At 34.6% G+C, this 26266-nt stretch overlaps 2 protein-coding genes across 2 annotated transcripts; both read right to left on the bottom strand.

Annotated features, from left to right (window-relative positions):
• Nucleotides 1-953: 953 nt before the first annotated feature.
• Nucleotides 954-15983, bottom strand: LOC128226859 (dynein axonemal assembly factor 6-like). Its single transcript, XM_052936944.1, has 7 exons — nt 15898-15983; nt 13621-13714; nt 12917-12998; nt 11885-11975; nt 10588-10684; nt 3829-3914; nt 954-2914 (listed from the first exon to the last, which is right to left on the bottom strand). The coding sequence occupies exons 2-7, from the start codon at nt 13708-13710 to the stop codon at nt 2788-2790; spliced, it is 573 nt and encodes a 190-aa protein (XP_052792904.1). The 5' UTR covers nt 13711-13714; nt 15898-15983; the 3' UTR covers nt 954-2787.
• A 6160-nt stretch (nt 15984-22143) lies between these two features.
• Nucleotides 22144-25468, bottom strand: LOC128226924 (uncharacterized). Its single transcript, XM_052937037.1, has 2 exons — nt 25423-25468; nt 22144-24411 (listed from the first exon to the last, which is right to left on the bottom strand). The coding sequence occupies exon 2, from the start codon at nt 24399-24401 to the stop codon at nt 23463-23465; it is 939 nt and encodes a 312-aa protein (XP_052792997.1). The 5' UTR covers nt 24402-24411; nt 25423-25468; the 3' UTR covers nt 22144-23462.
• Nucleotides 25469-26266: the final 798 nt, after the last annotated feature.

The following is a 26266-nucleotide window of genomic DNA, read 5'->3' as shown; positions in this document are numbered from 1 at the left end:
AATGAAGCATATTGTGGGAGTTTGTACGTCTTATTATAAGTATGCTCACTATGGAATGAAGCATATTGTGGGAGTTTGTAAGCCTTTATTATAAGTATGCTCACAATGGAATGAAGCATATTGTGGGAGTTTGTAAGCCTTCATTATAAGTATGCTCACAATGGAATGAAGCATATTGTGGGAGTTTGTAAGCCTTTATTATAAGTATGCTCACAATCGCATGGAGCATATTGTGGGAGTTTGTACATCTTATTAAAAGTATGCTCACTATGAAATGAAGCATATTGTGGGAGTTTGTAAGTCTTTATTATAAGTATGCTCACATTTGAATGATGCATATTGTGGGAGTTTGTAAGCCTTTATTATAAGTATGCTCACAATGGAATGAAGCATATTGTGGGAGTTTGTACATCTTATTATAAGTATGCTCACATTGGAATGAAGCATATTGTGGGAGTTTGTACGTCTTATTATTAGTATGCTCACATTGGAATGTAGCATATTGTGGGAGTTTATACGTCTTATTATAAGTATGCTCACAATCGCATGAAGCATAGTGTGGGAGTTTGTACGTCTTTATTATAAGTATGCTCACAAAGGAATGAAGCATATTGTGGGAGTTTGTATGTCTTTATTATAAGTATGCTCACTATGGAATGAAGCATATTGTGGGAGTTTGTACGTCTTTATTATAAGTATGCTCACATTGGAATGAAGCATATTGTGGGAGTTTGTACGTCTTTATTATAAGTATGCTCACAAGGGAATGAAGCATATTGGGGGAGTTTGTACGTCTTTATTATAAGTATGCTCACAAGGGAATGAAGCATATTGTGGGAGTTTGTAGGTTTTTATTATAAGTTTGCTCACAATGGAATGAAGTAATGGTATATATTTCGAGCCTACACTGAAAACAAACAATTCACAAGTATATATCATGTTTTAATATTTCATGCAAATCCAAAAAATATCATAACATTATAAATATCTCATTTGGCATGATTTGCCAGAGTAGATACAAAATCAAACCATATCTTTAACATTTAAAACCATAAACTACTTGTCAAAATCTTTAATAATTAAACAAAATATCATCAATATTTATTTGACATTAAGATTATGACATACTTAAAGAACACAAACAGATTGTGATGAAAAAATGCGTCAAACTTGTGTCAGTTTTCAAATGAATAGCTCATAATACATATAGCATATTGATGAACTAAACATAAATGGACGGATATATTCAGCAATAAGTAATGGTAACAACACTCAGAACCCATGTTTTTGAGATCATACCAGTGCTTTAACATGACACAAGTATATATTTTCAATCACGAGGGTTTCAGCTGACAAAACTTATGTTACATTTTGTAAAGGACAACATTTAATAAATAGCATGCAATATAAATAAATTTATCTGCGTAAATAAAGAACAGTTGGACCCATGCTATGTGATTCCATTCCAAAATTAGAGTCGGTGGAAATACTTAAACAAAGAAAACACACTCAAACATGATATAACCATACATGTATAAAAAAATTAAAATGGTTACTTTGACATCCTGAGAAATGAACCATGGATGGGACTGAAAATCTTACATGTATATATGTTTGCAATTGTCTCCCTTTTGTTCTACAGTATATGGGTCTCAGGCCTTAAGGTTGGTAAATGTTCTGTTCTATAAAATAAGTTTGATTTGGTACAAACCATTCAATGAATAACAGTTTCCCATTGAACAACTTAAGTACCACCTGGTTTCCGAATTAAAGCTAAAAAATATACAGAAAGAATTACCTGGTTCTAGGAGAACCTTTAATTTTTAGTTCATTCTGAAAAACACAAGTTACCTTTCCATCAGTGAAATTACTCAAATTTGAGTGTTCCTATTATCATGATGAACACATTTGTTTCAACTTACTCCCATCACATTTCTGATTTTAGTTCACTATTCCATGAGCTTCATAGGCCTCCTTCAGCATTTTGGTCGCATTCAGTGTCTCTTATTTTCATCCAAGTATGTTCTTAAATTCCTTTTTTGTGCCTCAAAAGTTCAAGAAATCATAGCTAGAGGAGGACTCTATAAAGGTCTCTGACAATTTACACTTTTCAAATTATCATCAGGAGTTCATGACGTCAAAGCTAGAGTCTCTTTACTGCCACCTGACAATTTAATGAATTGACACATTTCAAATTATCATCAAATGTTCATGAAGTCATAGCTAGAGTCTCTTTACTGCCACCTGACAATTAAGTGAATTGACACATTTCAAATTATCATCAGATGTTCATGAAGTCATAGCTAGAGTCTCTTCATTGCCAACATATAATTAACACATTTCAAATTATCATCAGATGTTCATGAAGTCATAGCTAGAGTCTCTTCATTGCCAACTTATTATTAACACATTTCAAATTATCATCAAATGTTCATGAAGTCATAGCTAGAGTCTCTTTACTGCCACCTGACAATTTAGTGAATTGACACATTTCAAATTATCATCAGATGTTCATGAAGTCATAGCTAGAGTCTCTTCATTGCCAACTTATAATTAACACATTTCAAATTATCATCAGATGTTCATGAAGTCATAGCTAGAGTCTCTTCATTGCCAACTTATAATTAACACATTTCAAATTATCATCAGATGTTCATGAAGTCATAGCTAGAGTCTCTTCATTGCCATCTGATAATAAACACATTTCAAATTATCATTAGAAGTTCACGAAGTCATAGCTAGAGTCTCTTTATAGCCACCTGACAGTTAACACATTTCAAATCATCATCAGAAGTTCATGAAGTCATAGTCTCTTTTCAGTCTTAATGTAACACTCAGAGTCTCTGTTTTACCGTCCCACTGTGCCTTGCCGCTTTTGCTATCTACGGGGTGGGGCAGATGGAGGCCCAGAAAACTGAAATTGAATTTTTTTCATAGGATAAGCAATTCATAATTGACATGTAACTGATATATATCTGATTGTTAATTTAAGAAAATTATGATATTAGTATAACTCATATATTTGAAATAAATTCATTAGATAAGATTAAACCATCAGTCATATTTCGACATGAAGTATAAAGGAAATCGAATGCAGATTGATACGTTTCTTAATACAAAAACATAAGAATGAATGAAGGGATACAGCTTTAAATCATCTGATAAAAGCTTTTGAGTTACAAGTCAGACTTAACAAAATTAATCTTGTTGATCCAGTTAACTGACCAACCCGATTTTTAAGTCCCAACCCAAATTATTTTAATATATCCGTAAACGTAAAAATAAAATAGGAAAAAAACTGTATAAAAACATCTTGGACAAAAACCCCTTCACCCCTTGAATTGCATCATTAAAGGTAAGCAAAAAGGTTCAGACTGCGTAGTGTTCAGCATAAAACAGATCTATCATACTATAAATATCCATCTAGACTACAGCACAAATAAGCTGTTTGATTTAAGTATGATTTACCCAGTTTGTTTGCAACTGATATTGTCTCAATTCAGTTCATAATTGTCTGGTCATAAATGAAAATGAATGCATATTTATGGTTTAGTTGTAACATATCTAGAACACATCTTAGTGTCTAGCTCATGCCTCTGCCTATATATATATAAATCAGGATGATAACAGGCTGAATTAAGTGGGTTATTTGGTAAGTCATACATTCCCACTGGTTAGTGAAGAGGCATTTTCACTGATAGTTATTGTTAAGTTTTAGTCTTTAAACATTTAAATTGGCACCAGGCTGCAACCCAGTCTGTAAATTGAATGGATAAGAAAATGAAAAATAAACAATTTACTATTATACATTCCATTTAAAATACTTACTATTTCCGTGTCCTGCAGTCCAAAAACTTTGTCTTCACATCTAGAGCTACATCTGCTATCTTTGTGTCTGGAAGTTTAACCTTTACCTGCAACAATAGTACAAAATTCCCATTTAGCAGGGATGCCAACGCAAATTTGGAAAAAAAGGAAACTAGTATGAAATAGGAGTATCCCCATCACACAATATACAATTTTGTTGGTAAAGATCAGATAAAATGCAAAAACTTTAAGTTTTAAGTTGTGTGGCCAAAACACAGAAAAATTGGCATCCCTGATTTAAATTACAATCTACAGTTTCAGCCAATGAGATTGAAGATCGGCAACCATTAAGTAGTAGACTAAATCATAAAGATTTCAAACTTTCCTGCATGTATGAAGGTCCGCCTACTGCCAATCATCCGATACACACTCCCTGTGTCAGAGTTTACGTTGACAATGTATCAGCCAATAAGGTTGTATTCTAAGTTATTTAGATAAAATTAAGTGAATATTTAATGATAAAGAAGGGCTTGTTCGCTATGCTCACTCCGTCATTTCTTAATCATTAAGAATTCACTTCATGTCATCTAACTATTTTTTAGTACATAGAATACTGTTTAATGATATCCAAGTTACTATGATCTAAGATAAGATAAGAGGAGGTAAATTTTATTTCCAATCATGTGTCATGTAATATATGAGTGGACATTGTAAGGATATTTTTTGCCAATGCAGGGGTCATAACTCTGAAGTGACATGAAGCAACATCATAGGTTATCAAACCTGACCAAGACGTTTTGCCCATTCTCATTCTGACCAAATTTGTGATGATTTGACAAAGGATTCTAAATTTATAAATCGGATATATTAAATATATAAATATAAAACGATTTAAGGTTATTTCTATAATTAAAGGTTGATTTCTCTCAAAGACTCGAGCAATATGGCAAGTTATCAAACTCGTCTGAGATATTGTGCCCATTAGTGATGTTCCGATGATCGATTATAATCGAAAATCGATTGGTTGGGCTTGAAATCGGCGACAATTGATAGTATTTAGTTATAATCGATTATCGAAAAAAATAAAAAAATTATAATATTAGTAAGTGTTCAGATGTTATCTTTAACAAAATGGCTGATGAAAGCCACAATGAGTAAGAAAATGAACTATTTTTTATACAACAACACTTAATAACTTCAATCATAGACATAAGGTATATGCATATAATGATTAAAAGTTTAATACTGTACATGAATAAAACTACAACTCAGGTACTATCTAGTATTTTAACAAGAGGGCCAAATGGCCCTGAATCGCTCACCTGTCATATATATATTGCACATTGGTTTGATAAGAAATCTGGATGGTTCAAAGTAGTTAAGGTTTTTTAAAAGTCTGGGTCATTTTTTACCCCAATGCCAAAGTTTGGACAATAAAGGTAGAGGTCCACTTAATGATGTATTATGCCAAATAGCTCTAGTCCTTGTGAATTCGGAGAGAATTTTTTTTTATGCTTCTTTTATATACAAATATTGAAAACCTAAGCCTATGAACACGGGGCGTGGCCAATTTTGACCCCAGGGCTAAAGTTTGAACAATCTTTATAGTGGTCCAATAAACGATGCTTCATACCAAATATCTAAGGCCTTCGCCTTTTGGTTTCGGAGAAGAAGATTTTTTAAGTTCTCATCATATACATATATAAGGAAACCCATGACCGCCCGGGTGGGGCCATTTTTTGACCCCAGGGCCAAAGATTGAACAATATTGGTACAAGTCAACTAGATGATATATCCTGTACTACTTGATTTTACGTGTGTATCTATATATGTATATTTGTTATTAATTGGTGTATGTGGCCCATATTGAAAATTGGTATGTGTACTAAATATGTTATCCAGTTTAAATTAAGACGTTACTTGTCTTTGTGAGTTTGGAGAAGATTTTTTAAGTTTTCACTATAACACATATAGAGAAAACCCATCAGCCCCGGGGTGTGGCCAATTTTGACCCCAGGGCCATAATTTGAACAAATTTTGTAGAGGTCCACTAGACAATGAATCATGCCAAATATCTAAGCTCTAAGCCACGTAAGTTCAGAGGAGATGATTTTTGAAGTTTTCACTATAAACATATAGAGAAAACCCATGACCCCCCGGGGCGGGGCCAATTTTGACCCCAAGGCCATAATTTGAACAATCTTTGTAGAGGTCCACTAGACGATGAATCATGCCAAATATCTAAGCTCTAGTCCAAGTATGTTCAAAGGAGAAGATTTTTGAAGTTTTAACTATAAACATATAGAAAATACCCTAACCCCCCGGGGCGGGGCCAATTTTGACCCCAAGGCCATAATTTGAACAATCTTTGTAAAGGTCCACTAGACGATGAATCATGCCAAATATATAAGCTCTAGTCCAAGTAAGTTAAGAGGAGAAGATTTTTGAAGTTTTAACTATAAACATATCAAGTATACTCATGACCCCCCTGGGCGGGGCCAATTTTGACCCCAAGGCCATAATTTGAACAATCTTTGTAAAGGTCCACTAGACGATGAATCATGCCAAATATCTAAGCTCTAGTCCAAGTAAGTTCAAAGGAGAAGATTTTTGAAGTTTTCACTATAAACATATAGAGAAAACCCAAGACTCCCCGGGGCGGGGCCAATTTTGACCCCAAGGCCATAATTTGAACAATCTTTGTAAAGGTCCACTAGACGATGAATCATGCCAAATATCTAAGCTCTAGTCCAAGTAAGTTCAGAGGAGAAGATTTTTTTAAGTTTTAACTATAAACATATAGAGAATACCCATGACCCCCCTGGGGCGGGGCCAATTTTGACCCCAGGGCCATAATTTGAACAAACTTTGTAGATGTCCACTAGACGATGAATCATGCCAAATATCTAAGCTCTAGTCAAAGTAAGTTCAGAGGAGAAGATTTTTGAAGTTTTCACTATAAACATATAGAGAAAACCCATGACCCCCCGGGGCGGGGCCAATTTTGACCCCAAGGCCATAATTTGAACAATCTTTGTAAAGGTCCATTAGACGATGAATCATGCCAAATATATAAGCTCTAGTCCAAGTAAGTTCAGAGGAGAAGTTTTTGAAGTTTTAACTATAAACATATAGGGAATACCCATGACCCCCCCGGGGCGGGGCCAATTTTGACCCCAGGGCCATAATTTGAACAAACTTTGTAGAGGTCCACTAGACGATGAATCATGCCAAATATCTAAGCTCTAGGCCAAGTAAGTTCAGAGGAGAAGATTTTTTAAGTTTTCACTATAAACATATAAAGAAAACCCATGACCCCCCGGGGCGGGGCCAATTTTGACCCCAAGGGCAATAATTTGAACAAACTTTGTAGAGGTCCACTAGACGATGAATCATGCCAAATATATAAGCTCTAGTCCAAGTCAGTTAAGAGGAGAAGATTTTTGAAGTTTTAACTATAAACATATCAAGTATACTCATGACCCCCCTGGGCGGGGCCAATTTTGACCCCAAGGCCATAATTTGAACAATCTTTGTAGAAGTCCACTAGACGATGAATCATGCCAAATATCTAAGCTCTAGTCCAAGTAAGTTCAAAGGAGAAGATTTTTGAAGTTTTCACTATAAACATATAGAGAAAACCCATGACTCCCCGGGGCGGGGCCAATTTTGACCCCAAGGCCATAATTTGAACAATCTTTGTAAAGGTCCACTAGACGATGAATCATGCCAAATATCTAAGCTCTATTCCAAGTAAGTTCAGAGGGGAAGATTTTTTTAAGTTTTAACTATAAACATATAGAGAATACCCATGACCCCCCCGGGGCGGGGCCAATTTTGACCCCAGGGCCATAATTTGAACAAACTTTGTAGATGTCCACTAGACGATGAATCATGCCAAATATCTAAGCTCTAGTCAAAGTAAGTTCAGAGGAGAAGATTTTGAAGTTTTAACTATAAACATATAGAGAATACGCATGACCCCCCCCCGGGGCGGGGCCAATTTTGACCCCAGGGCCATAATTTGAACAAACTTTGTAGAGGTCCACTAGACGATGAATCATGCCAAATATCTAAGCTCTAGGCCAAGTAAGTTCAGAGGAGAAGATTTTTTAAGTTTTCACTATAAACATATAAAGAAAACCCATGACCCCCCGGGGCGGGGCCAATTTTGACCCAAGGGCAATAATTTGAACAAACTTTGTAGAGTTCCACTAGACGATGAATCATGCCAAATATCTAAGCTCTAGGCCAAGTAAGTTCAGAGGAGAAGATTTTTTAAGTTTTCACTATAAACATACAAGGTTTTTCTAATAATTGACCTAGTGACCTAGTTATTGACTGCGGATGACCCAATATCGAACTTGACCTAGATTTTATAGAGATGATTATTCTGACCAACTTGCATTGAGATTAGGCTAAAATTGTGACCTCTATTGTGTTCACAAGGTTTTTGTACTAATTGACCTAGTGACCTAGTTGTTGACCGCGGATGACCCAATATCGAACTTGACCTTCATTTTATAGAGATGATCATTCTGACCAAGTTGCATTGAGATTAGGCTAAAATTGTGACCTCTATTGTGTTCACAAGGTTTTTCTTCTAATTGACCTAGTGACCTAGTTTTTGACCTGGGTTGACCCAATATGGAACTTGACCTAGCTTATGTTAAGATGATCATTCTGACCAAGTTTCATTAAGATAAGGCTAAAATTGTGACTTCTATTTTGTTCACAAGGTTTTTCTAATAATTGACCTAGTGACCTAGTTATTGACTGTGTATGACCCAATATCGAACTTGACCCAGGTTTTATAGAGATGATCATTCTGACCAAGTTGCATTAAGATTAGCCTAAAATTGTGACCTCTATTGTGTTCACAAGGTTTTTGTACTAATTGACCTAGTGACCTAGTTATTGACCGCGGATGACCCAATATCGAACTTGACCTAGATTTTATAGAGATGATCATTCTGACCAAGTTGCATTGAGATTAGGCTAAAATTGTGACCTCTATTGTGTTCACAAGGTTTTTGTACTAATTGACCTAGTGACCTAGTTAATGACCGTGAATGACCCAATATCAAACTTGACCTACATTTTACAGCGATGATCATTCTGACCAATTTGCATTGAGATTAGGCTAGAATTGTGACCTCTATTGTGTTCACAAGGTTTTTCTACTAATTGACCTAGTGACCTAGTTATTGACCGCGGATGACCCAATATCGAACTTGACCTAGATTTTATAGAGATGATTATTCTGACCAAGTTGCATTGAGATTAGGCTAAAATTGTGACCTCTAATGTGTTCACAAGGTATTTCTACTAATTGACCTACTGACCTAGTTTTTGACCCCAGATGACCCAATATCGAACTTGACCTAGATTTCATAGAGATGATCAGTCTGACCAAGTTTCATAAAGATTAGGTCAAAATTGTGACCTCTGTTGTGTTCACAAGGTTTTTCTTATAATTGACCTAGTGACCTAGTTATTGACTGCGGATGACCCAATATCGTCCTTGACCTAGATTCTATAGAGATGATTATTCTGACCAAGTTGCATTGAGATTAGGCTAAAATTGTGACCTCTATTGTGTTCACAAGGTTTTTGTACTAATTGACCTAGTGACCTAGTTGTTGACCGCGGATGACCCAATATCGAACTTGACCTACATTTTATAGAGATGATCATTCTGACCAAGTTGCATTGAGATTAGGCTAAAATTGTGACCTCTATTGTGTTCACAAGGTTTTTCTACTAATTGACCTAGTGACCTAATTATTGACCGCGGATGACCCAATATCGAACTTGACCTAGATTTTATAGAGATGACCATTCTGACCAAGTTGCATTGAGATTAGGCTAAAATTGTGACCTCTATTGTGTTCACAAGGTTTTTCTACTAATTGACCTAGTGACCTAGTTTTTGACCCCAGATGACCCAATATCGAACTTGACCTAGATTTTATAGAGATGATCAGTCTGACCAAGTTTCATAAAGATTAGGTCAAAATTGTGACCTCTATTGTGTTCACAAGCAATTGTGAACGGACGGACGGACGGACGGACGACGGACGAAGAGTGATCACAAAAGCTCACCTTGTCACTACGTGACAGGTGAGCTAAAAACCGATTGTACTATCGATAATCGGTTACTTGAGTGGAACCGATCATCGATAGTAAAATTGCAACCGATTCCCAACACTAGTGCCCGTACACATTCTGACCCTTTTTAGCGATAGTTAAAATGTGTTTACTTTTGAGTTTATTTTTAAGAGTGATTTTGCTGGTTATCGAACTTGTTAAAGAAAGTATGATCATACACATTCCAATCAAATTTGGTAATGATTTGACAAAGGCTTCTAAAGTAATTGACTTGACAAGACACATTTCTATAGTTAAAGTGTGATAACTAAAAAATGACAAAAGTGATATGGCTGGCTATCAAATTTGTCCAAGATACTATGACCGTAAACATTTTTATCAAAACTGGTGATGATTGGACAATGGCTTCTAAAGTCTTTGATCAGATAACATACTAGATATAGCCTGCACACCTGTCCATAAGATCGCAAACCATACACGCAGGTAAAACTATAATATGTCCCTTTTCATGAAGGGGCGTATAAGTTTGTATGAATCATTATTATTCTGGCCAGTAGGATTTATAAACTTCCTATGATTAAACATTATTATTACATATTTTTTTTATAATATTTGGGGTTGTTGTTGAAATCTGAAATTTATAACACTGACTTTACAAAGCCAACTTACCACCATATCTTCGCAGGAAGAAGTAGCTGGGGTCTTATTTCCCATCTGTAGAAACATGTCCTCTGATGTAACAGCCTGTTTGTAGACTATGTCATAGCTGCAAAGAAAATCTTAAATATAACAATTTCATTATCCTTTAAAAACTTAAATGCATAATTGTTCATGCCAAAGATTGGCCTGTCAAACCACCTGCCTGCTCGAGCAAGCTCCTGTTTCACTGCCTGTTCCACGGCAGTAATCCCAAAATTTGTTAATATTTACCTCTACCTAGTCCTTTGTATAGATAAAGATAACATTCACATTGTATTATGCACCAGCCAATTATACCCACGCCCCCCCCCCCCCCCCAGGTCCAGGGCATCCTTGGGACATTGACTTTCGGTCCAGCCAAGCTCGGGTAAAATCCCCGCCCAGCGGGAAAAAACTGCTATTAAAATTCCTGCCAAATGCCCCCTCACCCAAGGGATCCTAGGTAAGGACCATTCCCCGCTATTTTGGGCGCGAAGACAAAATCCCTGCATTCACCCGGCACTGCAAGGCCATCTGGAAGGTAGTTACATGGCCCATTTCCCCCACTATCCCCGGTATACCCCCGGACCAGGGGGCCGTGGTTACAACAAACTGGTGCATAACATGCAAGGAGTTATGCTGTTATTGTTTATATCAATATTGCGCACCGATTGGATCTGCCAACTTAACATTTTGTCATTTAAGCACTGATTTATGACGTTACAAAAATTTAGCTATTCTTTTATACAAACATAAGTAGTTGGTTACATGTCTTTAAGAACAAATACTCAATTGCAGAATTATTTTTGAGTCAATCAGGAACCATAATTTGTAATGGGAATTATATAGGGTTATCTACATTGTAATTCAATTGTCTTATGGTCCTGAACAATTAAGTGAAGTATCAAGTCAACTGAATGAATGACTTTTCACATATTAGGATAAAATTTTAAATCGGTAAGCGCACTCTCTTCTCACCAAAGTTTGATTCCAGGTCTGGGCACAGGGTGTGGTTTGTGGTCACCAAGCCTGACACTTACTCAGGCTGAAGTCTTGGAGCATACATGGACCAAAAACTTACTCAGATAGAAGCTCCCCACCTTACTCAGACTGGGGTCTGTCATTGAACATGAACTCAAAAGGTAGAAAAAAGCTCCCCACCTTATTCAGACTGGGGTTTGTCATTAAACATGAACTCAAAAGGTAGAAAAAAGCTCCCAACCTTACTCAGACTGGGGTTTGCCATTGAAAATGAACTCAAAAGTTAGAAAAAAGCTCTCCCACTTACTCAGGCTGGGGTCTGGGATCGTACATTGACTCAAACTCTGCACCCTCTTGCACCTCTTCAGCATCCCAGATGTCCTTGGTGTTTTTCTTCACTTTAACAGAGCATACAACAGTCAGTGCTAAGGAACTCATTCAAGTCAGACATTGGAAAAAACATATGAAATTTTAACATAATGTAGCAATGGTAGAACATCATCAAAAGTTCAAATTTGAGCTCTTTGTTAACCTTGATTAAAAGAAGAGACAAAAGTGTTCTATTTTGCCAAAAAGCATTAAAGGGTCTGTACATGTACTCCATATGATGAACAACAAAAAAAGGAGAAAATTGTCGAAAACTGACATAAACTTGGTATCCATGTGTACAATGCATTGAAACTTACTAACTGAAGTACCACATAGTTTACAATAAATTTATTTTTCCATTAAAAAATATTATTAGGTATGTCTACCTAGTAGAATTCATTCCTTATGCGACGCAGCGTGATTGGCTAGTCGATGTTATCACGTGATATGTCCCTGTAAGGTTTATGCCTTAAATATTCCAACTGCTTAGTGTAAACTTTCGTAGCACAGTGGATACAACACTGGATTGCAGTTTTGGCGACACCGGTTCGAACCCGGTCTCCAACTCTATTTTTTTTACATTTTGGCATTATTTTTTAAAATTATGATATCAAAGAGTAAACCATTTTATAAAATAATTGTCCTGAGATTCGTTACAGAAAAAAACTTTTTTTGGTGCCGATCTGGTGTACAGTCCCTTTAATAATGTATTAAATTATTTTGGGTCTGGGTTTACACAATTCTACTTTTTAATTTTATATATGTGTCAGCTAGTTGTTTTTATCATAAAAGTAAGTAAAATAATGCTATTTTTTTATGGTTCTATAGGATAATTTTATATAAGATTTTCAATGATATTCATTAATGATGCTACATCATAAACTTTTACACTAGGTATATACCGTCCCCCGGTATAATAAAATAGACTTTAGCCATTCTTATAGAAAAAACATTAAAATCATGAACCAACCTTTTTCTTCTTTCTCAGTTGTGCCTGCTTTCTTTTCTGGGCCAATATTGCCAGGGTTCAGCTGGGCAATTGAAGATTGAGGCTGAAAAAATGTGAATTTGATGAATGTTCTATACATGTATATAAAAAATATTCATAGGTGAATGCAATCCTTAAATAAGCATCCACAAAAAAACTGTTCAAAGTAAAAATATAAGCTATTAATTGACAACTTTGGTCAGGTAAAATCATCACCAAAATACTTAAAGCTTACTAAGGGACTAGACACCAGATAATAGAATTGCACAAAAAAAAGAAAATTGTCAAAATTGATATCATTGTGTACAATGCATTGAATCTTACTTACTGATGTTACACATCTATTAAGACACATAGTATCATCTTTTGCAGTTATTTGCATATTTTTCCAATTCGAAAGTTACTGGGGTTCTTTACCACGTAAATACAAGTAAATTTAAAAAAGCATTAATATATGTATTTGTATTAATCACGTGACTTTCACATGCTAAATATACAAATAATGAACTAGAAAATCATTATGCGCTATTTTATCAGCCCCATCTGAGCTTGTAGTGACAATTCTAGGCTTGCTTTGAGGAAATACTGTATAAGCCAATTATGGGACTATCTGGTGCGGCCGTCCCTAGTCCCTTTTATACGTTATCAGGTTTAATAATCTATATACAAGTATATTCAACTTTCACCTTTTCCTCATCACTGTCTGAGTCCTCATCAGCAGGTTTCAACATATCACAGAGATCCGACAACATTCCTGGTGCAAGGCCACCGTCCATTTTGCTGAAATGCAAATGTACACAATTCAGATACCCCGTTATTAGCTTGGTAGGTCTCAGTAGTTCTGAGCTGTTTTGACATGATGTTGTATTTTTCCAAAAGTAGATTTTTTTCCGAATTTGCAAGGCACAAGCGGTAAAAATAATTCCCAAAAAAGTCAATGCATGGAAGATTATTGGTCAATTACTGTTAATGCAAAGTCCTATAATTAAACCTGAAGCATATTTTGTTGATTACCTATGCTTTTGTTCCAATATGTCTAGATAGTGTTTGAATATCAGACTCCATTTGGTATCGATAATCAAATCGAACCAAGCATTTCGATTTACTATCGGACAATATAATCGAAAGTTCATAATATCAGTAAGGAATACATTCTTTAAACATAGTATCATCATGATTATTTAAATGGTTAAACGGCCTGGAATCAGTATGTGTAGTGCTATGGTAATGCATTTTGTAATAAAATGTAAATTTCTAATTATATAGGGAACTTTTTTTAACATTTGGATATTCATATTGTTCCCTAAACGCCACAAGTCGACTGATTCATACCAATGTAAAATATATTCTTCAACTGTAACTCCCCAGTATTGTTAAATTAAAACACAAAATTTAAACATAAATTATTTTTAGCCAATACCTAAATCTCTTATTACACTTAAAGAGTTTCATGAAACACAAATTCAGATCGATCTGTCAACAAAGCATCGCCTAGCAGGTGCATGTTATCTTTCCGCTCAATATACTTAGCGCTGGGATCTGTCATTCTTGACTAGGAAAACAACAAGTGGGATACGGACGCGTAGAGTCGCCAGAACAAAAATCATCAAAGACTCTGATGGGGCTGTTTATATGGACTAAGTCGGTAACCATAGTATTCATTCTGTTACACTTCATACATACTTGACGCTCTTTTCATGTTAAGGGGAACATAATGAATGTCCAAATGTTAAAAAGGTTCTGTTAAGGCTGCACTCTCACAGATTGACCTTGAAATTAGACTGCTGACAAAATATCAGATCACAATTTTTCATATTAACATATGAAAAATTATGTTTTTATCTAGAAGCGTCACTTAGAGGATTGAGAAATATGAGTTTTTCTGCATTTAAAAATTATTAGCCTGCGATCAGACCTTTTGACAGCAGTCTTATAGGTTTCCAGAAATTTATGCAAGAATTGGGTCATTCAAAGACAAAAAAATAAAAAGTTGTCAAAACATTCAACAATGTATCTGTGAGAGTGCAGCTTTAATGTACACTATAGTCTAAAATAATAGATGTGTTATACGGGATACTTCCAATCCCTAATGTCTAAACAGGTTTGTGCAAAAACTGGAGGTGTTTGAAAAATATTGAAATTGTATCAAGTGAAGTATTTTATGGTTGAAATTGATCATAAAGATTTATATTCATATTCAAGCAATTCATGTACTAAAACACATTATTTACCTTTCCAATAAATTGAAAGTTGACTGACACAGACAACAATTATGCCAAGTGGAACAACTCGACCCAATCGTAATAACTCGGCCACCTCCGACAAGCTTAGAGATAGACCTTGTTATTACTTTCGTAACAACTCAGCCATGGCTGAAATGTTCCGATTGTTTTAAAATTGTGCCCTGAAGCCTTGCAGGTGCCCTTCATGTATATATTGTTATGTTTTGACAGAGTGAAATGAAGAAAACCCGTCAAACTCATAATTATTCGTTGGATATATATTTTTTGTGTACAGAATTAATATAAAATAACGTAATCTGGTAATATTTCTTGTTTTTATGATATTTTATAGACGCGATATGCTTTAATCCGGAATCCCGATCAGAATAACTACCTAATTTTCGTACAAAACAATTTGTACTTGAAGGATTTGCCATATCAAAATTCGTAAAAAAATCTGTCAACGTACAATTATTTGGACTAATGACTGTACACTATTGTGTAGTGTGCTTGAGTGTGTGTACCAAAAAATAAAGAAGTTGATCATCTAATTATTATACTTGTACCTATAATAAAACTTACCTGTCACTATACAATAACCTCTTATTTACCCCACCCACCTATATTAATAGTGTAGTCAATGTAAACAACAGAGAGTTTTCAACCATCAAACATTTTAAATGTCAAACCTTGATTTCAAAAAATATGCAATGTTACATTTTCTTAAAATAATATGCTTACCTTCCTTTTATGTTGCAAATTATGTTGTAATTAATAAATATTTCTTATATATCTTGCCCGAACAAGTCGTTTGCATGAGTTAAGTCCCCTGAAATATATTTATTGTCGTAAGAACGGCAAAAAGGCTAGGTTCTATTAGAATAACATTCGGAACTCCTCGGCCATTTTATCGAAAACAACCTCGGATGTATGCCGGTACATCTGTTGAAGTAGTTCGTAAAATTTTGAATTATATCATAAGTTAAATGTAGTGTTTTAGAGTTGTATTTATTGATCTAAGTTTAAATTTATTGTCATTGAATTGTATTATAGCAAACATAATAAAGAATCCCAAGAGTTAAGTCACAAAGTTTAACTGCTAAATAAAATTACTACGCGATCTACTTGCAGCGGACTTAAACGTACCACTTTTTGAGTGTGTAAACCATCCATATACATCCGAGGTTGTTTTTGAAAAAATGGCCGAGGAGCTCCGAATGATTAGAATAATTCAAACTAGACTGGTACCCTTCGTTACTTTTTGATAAAAATCTAACGACAGGTATGCGCCAATCCGGATCAGCAGGTGCTCGTCAGTTGTCAATGTCAACAAAATGGCGGCACTTGCACCAAAGTAATTAATGAGACGACAGGATTTTCGAGAAATATCTCTTGTTGACTGATTTATTTAACAAGATAACCGCCTTGATTCATTTATCTCAGTCAAGGTCCTTGAAATGAATTCATTAGCCCAACTGAGTGGTCGTCGTGGCTCGCAACTGATATATCATAAAGATTTCTTTATTGAAGTCTAAAAACTCTCATTAAGTGATTAACGTAAACATGAAAACAAATTTTAATAAAACAAAAATAATATAGCTTGATCCTGTTGTAAGAGATTTATGAATTTTCGAGAAATTGGGGCCGGAATTTGGCTGAACTCACACCTGAAGGACCGCATATCAAGTTGGAGATGCTTTGGAATCAGCTTTGGAATCATTTAAAAGTGTCACAATAATATCTGTGCAGATGTAGTCAATTCTATCAACCCATATCTATTAGCTGGATTATATTCCAACTATATTTATGGCATTACACCTGCACTGATAATCAAACAAAATGAGTTGATTGATGTCTGTAAGGTAAGATTATAACCAATAAGCAATTATTTAATAAGTAAATTTATCTCATATATATATATTTTAATGATACAGTGATACAGTACTGGTATTCATTAAAATAAAGCAAAATATTTTCATTCGTCTAGCGCCCAAAAGTCACATGGTCTCAGTTTCAGATTTTGGTTCAAGCATTAAGCTAAGGTAAAGAATATTTAAAACATGTATACAGGTATATAGGGTCACGGACATTACAGACCATAGGGACATTATGGACCATGATATATAATTTTTCTAACAGTTTGTTTTAACTTTACCAGTATAACATACCATATTTGCAGACAATGATATATAATTTAACTCATAGTTTGTTTTTACTTTATAATGTACCATATTTCGGGACATTATGAACCATGAACTATACATCACCACGGACCTATAAACCATATACATGACATCACTCACTGTTTTAGAACAAAATTGATCATAATTTGGTATTTAAAGGGGCCTTAACTGTATCGTACACACAGTATGCCACAAAATAATATATACAATTTTATAAACAGGTTGAAATTCAAAAAATCTTCATGTAAATTCACTTACAGCTGGCTTTATACTATTTCTAGGCATAATTGTAAATGTATCTTAATGTTAATTGCTTGGCATGAAATTTTCTAACAAGTCCTGCTATATAAATTACAGAATTTAAGCAAGCCTGGAAGACATCTTACCACTGCAGGGCTTACGGGCTTGTGTTAATTTCAACTGCTGGCACATTAGCCATTTTTAGCACTGATAAAATTTAAGACATTCTTAAATTGGAATGAAACTTTAAACAAACCTCAATGTTTGTAATATTCACTGATATATATATATATATTAGTGTTGGGAATCGGTTCTAATTTTACTATCGATAATCGGTTCCACTCATGTAACCGATTATCGATAGTACAATCGTTTTTTTTAAATACTAGATAGAACCTAAAGTGAAGTTTTATTCAGACACAGTATTAAACTCTTAATCATCATATGCATATACATTATGTCTATGATTGAAGTTATGAAGTTACTAAGTGTTGTTGTAAAAAAACCAGTTATTTTCTTGCTCATTGTGGCTTTCATCATCAATTTTGTTAAAGATAACATCTGAACACTTATTAATATTTTTTTTCAATTTTTTGTTCGATGATCGATTATAACCAAAAACAATCGATTGTCGCCGATTTCAGGCCCAACCAATCGATTTTCGATTATAATCGATCATCGGAACATCACTAATATATAAATATATATGATCAATATTATAATAGATAATGTGTTTATGAAATTTCAAAAGATAAAATAAATTACCAGTATATCAATATAATATTGATTCGCATGTAATTCAAACTCAAGACCAGTCAGTCGAAAAAATATATTTATTGTAAAAATAGAATTACAATGGGCTGTATAATATTGACAAGAATGTTCCAATTTTCGCAAAGAAAGGTTTGATACTTTTCTGGTTTGTAAAAAAATGACAAGAATTTAAAAGCCCCTGAATGCTTTTCTAGTTGGCCACCGCTGGGATTTGAACCCAGAACTCTTTCTACATGGTAAGAAGTGTTTTTCTTAAAACTACAGTGGCTGAGTAAAGAGCAGCATGGAGCATTATGTCGTAAATATATAATTTCTTACCAGAATAAGTACAAAAATCATTAATAATAGTACAGTAACGAGGGCATACAGTCATTTTATTAACCAACTTTGTAGGTAATTTCAATGTCAAGTTTATTTTGGCTAAAAAAAAGGATATATGGTAATCCATCAATGTATAAGTAAGTTATGGTGCAGACACGAGCATGTGAACTCTTGTGTGACCTTGACCTTTGAGGTATGGAACCGGGTCAAGGTCACTGCACATCGTCTCAATGAGGAAAACATTTGTACAAAGTAATATGGTAATCCATCAATGCATAAGTAAGTTATAGTGTGAACACAAAATGTTACAGACAGACAGACAGATGGACAGACTGACAGACGAACGAAGTGCATTCCTATAACCCCTCCCCACTCTATGGCGGGGGATTAAAAACCCATCAATAAGAATAGGATTCAATCAAAAAAAATCCCCTTATTGATAAAAAGAGCAAAATTAATTTAAGATTTTACAAATATCAATACTGAAATCATTATTCATAAAATAATGGTGAATATTCAATAAAATAGGAGAATTTCAAGATACTTGTAAAAATGAGCATAGACTGCAAAGTCCACACTGATACATGTAAGTTGTTACTTTTCTTCAAACAAATTTTGTCCAACACACAGGGGGCAGAAACAAATTATTTTTATTCTGTCAAATATGTATATATCTATATTCCTTTAGGCTAGAATATATACAAATAATTTGTTTCTGCTCCCTGTGATTTAACATTAAAAAATCCACATTATTACCAATATCACCAGTTATCACATGCTATGTTTCTGCTTCTGCTTAGGTACGGTGCAGGGCCTGTTACGGCGTAGCGCACCGGGGGGGAGGCGTTTAATCAAAATGGAGAGCAGCCCTAAAGCTCTCCACTGTCTGTGCGTGGACTATACTATTATCCAGATGGTTCCAATCCTGACACGTTTTGACAAAGAATGAAAGTTTTAACTGCTCAGTTTTGCACTGTTGAATTAAGAATCCTCGATCATGATTGATCACTTGTTTGTCAATAATGTTTGTTGTAATACAGTCTTGAAATTTAGTTGCTTTAGTTTGCCTCTTTTGCCTAGCTGGCTGTAGGAACTCTGTAGGTGGTAGTGCTGGCACCAAACCCTCGGCCACCTTATAGAAGAAGATCAGCCTGCTACCTGTTCGTCGATCTTGTAGAGAAGTTTCAAAGATTCAAGCATGTTTGATACACATCCTTCTTCTCTGGACTTGTAGTTCCCAGTTATAAAACGGGCTGCCTGACGCTGAACCTTTTCTAGTTTTAAAATGTCCTGTACATGGAATTTGATTATAAGTTTTTAATAATAATACAAATAACTACAGATAAAATTAGAAAATCCTAGAAAATGTGCAAAAACATCAAACAAGTATCCATAACAATTTGCACATAATTTTTATGCAGTTACATATGTTATGTATCATATTTCTGAAACCTCAAACTATTCGAAAAAAGTGAGGGCACATATGTCAAAACTATTAAAAATGTCAAGAATAGTCATATATAATCAAAGAAAAAAGTATAATAAATCTAAAAAATGCTATGTGCCATGCAATGAATAGTTAAAAATAACACATTTTATCCAAAAAACGTATCAAGGTGACATGCAAATTTTGTCCCAAAAAAGACGGTACCGACTTCTGAAGTATAATTATTCAACTAAGTTTGTCATTTTGGTAAATAAAGAAATAAGATTTCGATTATGTATATTCGTCTGAAATGGAGTGAATAACACCAATATACCAACATTTTATACAAAGGAAAACAAAAACGTTTTTTACATCGGCTCTCCTGATTGTTTACTACTTATACCGCCATTTTGATTTGGTTCCCGTATTCCTAATACTTTTCGATTGCACGACGGGCACCTGGTTTAGCTGATACCGGTCTCTTTTTGTAGAAAAGAGAAAAAGGGTACCAGTCTAAATTCAAACCTTGAGGCATTCGGAGCTCCTCGGCCATTTTTTTCAAAAACAACCTCGGATGTATATGGACGGTTTACATACTTAAACAGTGGTACGTTTAAGTCCGCTGCAAATAGATCGCGTAGTAATCTTATTTAGTAGTTAAAATTTATGACTTAACTCTTGGGAATCGTAATTATGTTTGCAATAATACACTTCACTGGCAATCAATTTAAACTGAGAGCAATAAATACAACTCTTAAACACTACATTTAATTAATGCTTTTATTAAAAAAAATACGGACTACTTCAACAGATGTACCGGCATACATCCGAGGTTGTTTTTGAAAAAATGGCCGAGGAGTTCCGAATGACCTTGAGGTAGTTGCTGATCAGTTCTTTCAAATCTGATTTTGGGGGATAATCATTTTTTGCAACCTCTTATCGGTCACATTTTTGTGTTTCTATTCTTCTTCAGTGTTCTAGTTTCTTTTTTTCTTTTAGAGCAGTTTTTAGGCCAAGGCCAAGATCAGCAGCTTCCACACAAATTTTAATGTTTTATATTTTCTATTCATCTTAGCATATATTAGTACTTACTGCCGGAGTTCTTTCAAATACGTAATACATCAAATAAAATTGAAAGGCAGATATTTACCTCTGTTAGTATATATTATTGTAATCTTCAGTCCCTCATTTGCTCATGTGATGCTTTTTATAAGGTAAATATCTGCCTTTCAATTTTATTTGATGTATTACGTATTTTATGTGTTACATAATATTATATATATATATATTAAATATGTGCTATGTCTGTTATAATGTAATATATGTACAAGTCGGCTTTATAAGCTCTTCAGAGCTTGTGTTCTATATGTTGTAAACCCGACTTTATTAATAAATTTTACTTGATTTGGCTTGAGATGAGATTTTGGGAAAGTATCAAAATAACTGATAGGTTATTTTCGTGGACGACAAACACCAAGGACCTAGCGTGTAAAGACCAAAACAGGGAAAAAACTTCAATCATCATCACTTTTGGCGAAAATAACTTTAACATGTAAAACATCCAAATTCATGATTACCAAATGAGTTTACTCATGTTAAGTTTTTTATGCTTTAAAAACACGAAAAAAATGTATATGTTCTTAACAAAAAACAGTAAAACTCTGACCCCAGTGTTTCTGTGTTGGACAAATTTGTAAGAGCGCGTAAAATACAAGTTAGTTTTATAGAATTGCATTTTAGATATGCAATACATATGTGCCGACTGTAAGGCTTGAGCAGAACAGAATCGAACAGACATTTTATTAAGACTTATACTAACGTACGCAGTAGTGTAACAGCTTCATAAACAGGCTATAAAAGAGGATGAACAGAATTATGTATCATTGTTTAGAATACAGTTACGGATACATAGTGATTCCTTAACGTATTTACAGAGCTTAATAAGCTCAAATCTATTATCTTGAGCCACTGATCCCCGGATAGTGAACTGGAAGCGTTACTAACTCAGTTGTATTGTCGGTGTATTAATTATCATGACAATGCTTAAAGTGACACTCATTTATTCAAAATCAATGCATACACATGTATAACAAATATAGTATTTGAGCGATCGACCTTTAAAGGCCTAGTTTAAGGAATGTTTGGCATGACAATCCCCTGCTGTGCATCTCCTGCTAAATGCACTGATGTCACAGTAGGGGCAAATTTCCTATTTATTTGTTTATTGGCTCAAAGCCATTTAGCATCCATTTTTAAAAATAAAATCTCCAAAACTGCACAGCTGGACATTCAGATCAGAGATCAGATAAGACAATCAGGCAATAAGATTTAAGATCAATGAGGTTGTGTACAATACACGGTTGGGGGGGGGGGGGGCATACACTTATAGAAGGATTAAACTAGGCGTTTAACTACTTACTCAATAATGCATTTATGGAAATTAGTAATTACTGATAACGAGATTGTAACCGTGAATTAAATAGCTGAAAACGCAAAAATATTAAATGATTGGTGAGTGCTAAAAGATTTACTGTGATCTACATTCGTGTCATAAGGTAGACATACTGTTTTCTGCACCTTTCTTTCAAATTCAATTCGGTATCCTTCGCAAGAACCATTGCTTTCGATATTTACTGATCCTTTTTGGTTTAATAAAACATTTGTATTAATTGTATTAAATCTTATTTGGAAGTAAGAGTGCATCTTTATTTATTTACAAACTAATTCAAAATTCCATTAGAATATTTAAACAGTTTAAAAAGCCCAAACATGTCGCCAATATTTTTCATCTGTACACAAATCATATCCTTTTCATTTTGATCATACAGTTAAATGAGTTAAACAAAATAATTGATTAACTTAAAACACATACACACTTTTAAGCATTAACATATAATGTGCCCCTTTAAATAATTGGTTTCTTAAACAACATGAGTATCGTGGATGTTTGTGATTTTTACATCGACCGAGGTTCGAATTACCGTAACATAACCCTGAAGTATTTTTCTTGAGTTTTGCATCCAAGATGTTGTGGCAACCGTGAGAAAATCAGTTAATGAAATATTGTTGATTCCGAAGTGCCGACGGTTTATACAAAAAGGCCACCGTCTTTCGAAACAGCCACATCGGCTAAAATTAGCTGGGTTTTTGCAATTGAATGTATAGTTAAGTGATAGATATCAATAGAGATAATTAATTTTACATTTCCTCCCCGAAGTTATCGCATGGTCAACATGTTTATGTAACAAATCATTCTATATAACTATTACTTTCTCTATACATATTCATCCACATAAGCAATCATGATACTATCTTGAATCCTTGCGATCCGAATATTTGCGATAATGATAATGCAAAGTACATTAGTATGTTACACTGAAACGATACTTAAGATAATCCAAGCTTGAAATAGGTTCGTATTTATCTGAGCCATCCAAACATTTGATCATGTACTCATCGTCGGGATGAACAAAGAAAGCCACAGACTGACGGCACTTCTGTTTTCCCATTTCCGTTTCCGGTATTACAACCCTATGTTTCGTAGCCAACAGTTTATCCGACGTCCATCTCTGCATTAAATCGCCGATATTGACTACAACAGTTCCGGGAATTGGGGTGGCAGGTACGTATCCGGTTCCTGGAATGTTTACTTCCAGTCCCCCTATATCGTCTTGGAAAAGGAGAGTTAAAGAACCATAGTCCGAGTGCTCACCAGCACGAATTTGGCCGGGCTTTAACGGTGATTGGTCGGGAATCGGTGGGTAGTACAAGCTTCGAAGTGTCGTCTGACATTCCTTTTTACCAACCAACGAGTGAGCATCACGAATAAAACTTTTTCCAAGACCTAAACCGACAGACAAAGCATCGCATACACGATATGATAGCTCGGTGCATCGCTGGTACATGTCCTTACTCGCCTGCTGAAACTCCACATCCGGCCAATCGTCTGGGTCATCACCGGGATGAAAGTTGAACGCCTCCTTTAAATCACCGGGTCGTTCTGGGTTTAACTTCTCTCTCTCAACAGCAACCCATCCATAATTTCGCTCAACCCCACGAACATGTTTCATCTTCTCTTCAACCGACAGTTCAAAGAATTTTCTTGAAACTGCCATGTATTTGTCCACCAATTGTTGGTCAATACCATGGTTTTTCAGATAGCAAAATCCGACAGTGCTGAATGCATCTTTGATCTGTTGTCCAACTTTTATCAAACTCTCAGTTTGAAGACCCTCCTCTGGCTCTTGGAGACCGCATTGGGAAAAGTCTATCACCGGGATGTGCATTGGAAGGTCACTCATTTCTCTTTTCCTGAAAAAGTGTTACCATGCAAACACTGTTTATTCATACAACAATTATTCTTTCAATTCTCAGCTATTTCCTACTTGTTAAATATTTCAACTTCAAACGTGAAATTAAAAACAATTCAGCGGTGCATCGATATTAAACGATATAACTTAAGTATCGAATAATCGTGCTTGTAACAACTGTTTCGACAATGATTATAGACCTGCAGCCGATGTTTAAAACTTGGAACTAATTACTTTGGTTTCGTTCAAGTGAGCCAAATTGTATATTGATTGGTAAATAGTTATCAAATATGTAGTAATTAAAATTTACCAATAAAATTATGTAAATCTTCATGTATACTGGCCAAATAAAACCTTTTATCAAAGTTATATAGAATTAGCTGCATGACTGTTGACAAGATGTTGAAGAGCAGAGGCAGGGCTGACACTGTTCTATGTATTTTTACATGATCTAGATGTTTAGTCCTGCTTATAGTAACAAAGTTGAGCATAATATAGAACAAAATCTCCATAAAATATGCAAATATCAAAATGCATTATCACATGTGGGACAAAGTAAATAAATAATTGAAATTTTTTGAATTGAAGATGCATGTAGAGGCATCCCTTCCCCCTTGAATAAATATAAATAAAACGCAGGAGTATCATTTACGTAGAATGAATTCAATCTTTTATCTCAAGAAACTATATATAGTATGGAAGGGATACTGCTATCGCATCCACATTTAGGTCATATATATAGACGTTTGTGGTGTAAGTCAAACTAATACGAGTAACGTGACGTTTTAAAGAAAGTATACGGACTATAGCCTCAGTCTCTTAACATCAACAGTGCTTTGATTTTAGATTTAAAAAACAACAACAAAAAACATAAATTCGGTTTCGATGGCCAGATAATGATTTAAACTGAAGGTATGATTACATTTTAATCGTACACCCACTATGCATGCGTATCTAACAGTTTATGTTTTAAATAAGCATATAATGCGAATGTTTAAATCACGGTACGTACCTGTAACTTACTGTGCTTACTAGGCGTTGAATAGTCTGGAGTTCCTTCCCCTAACACTATCGTTATCGGTGAAATATCAGTAAGCAGGGAACCAGACTAGGCGTTGAACTGACCGATGCGGAAGTGTTCGGAAGTTAACGACGACAAACTGGCTAGATTCTATAAGTTTTATTTATGGAAGGAGTGTAGCAAGTGTTAGTTTCATAGCAAGCAGTATATAAAAGAAATATGATTCTATACAATAATTGTTAGTTTCAGTAAACATTAAATGAAGCGTAACGACAACGCGACAACCTATTTCTTTGCAGTCTTATTTTAATATAAATGATCTTCGTAACCTCTCTATCATGATCAAATACCAAAAAAAGATGAAATGTGTCGATATTGTTTCGTTTTTGTTTAAAAACTGTCAGTAGAAGTGCTATAGACACAAACTATAAAAACGAATATATGTTTAAATAATAACATTAATATTTTATACGTTAGTGTACGTAAATATGCATTAATCAATTTAAGTATGGTTATGCCCTGAGCTACAATTGATAGTCACTGCAACCCACGTTATTGAAATTATGCACGAGCGGGAAGCGCGAGTTGTATGTTTTTAATCACATGGCTTATGGGTGTGGTGACTGTCTTTTTTCAACTTGTCGTCAATGACTTGCACGCGTATGAGTCATTACTTGATCATTTATCCGCGAGTTTGTAATTAAACGGATAAGTTCCGCCTATTTGTTATGGAAGTTAATTTTAATGTATAGGTGAATACAAATGCACATCATAACACTTTTACCTGTTTGTTATTATACAGAATGTTAGATATATGAACTTGTTCCATTTGAAG

The sequence above is a fragment of the Mya arenaria genome, chromosome 3, assembly GCF_026914265.1.
Source record: "Mya arenaria isolate MELC-2E11 chromosome 3, ASM2691426v1".
Classification (NCBI taxonomy): domain Eukaryota; kingdom Metazoa; phylum Mollusca; class Bivalvia; order Myida; family Myidae; genus Mya; species Mya arenaria.
This window is presented reverse-complemented; position numbering and strand designations above follow the sequence as displayed.

Excerpts from the sequence above, each read along its gene's own strand:
- LOC128226924 (XM_052937037.1), bottom strand. The coding sequence starts at position 24,401 with ATGAGTGACCTTCCAATGCACATCCCGGTGATAGACTTTTCCCAATGC.
- LOC128226859 (XM_052936944.1), bottom strand. The coding sequence starts at position 13,710 with ATGGACGGTGGCCTTGCACCAGGAATGTTGTCGGATCTCTGTGATATG. Across the intron at positions 12,999-13,620 it reads CAGACAGTGATGAGGAAAAG|CCTCAATCTTCAATTGCCCA; the intron begins GTGAAAGTTGAA and ends ACATTTTTTCAG. Across the intron at positions 3,915-10,587 it reads CTTCCTGCGAAGATATGGTG|GTAAAGGTTAAACTTCCAGA; the intron begins GTAAGTTGGCTT and ends CTATTGTTGCAG.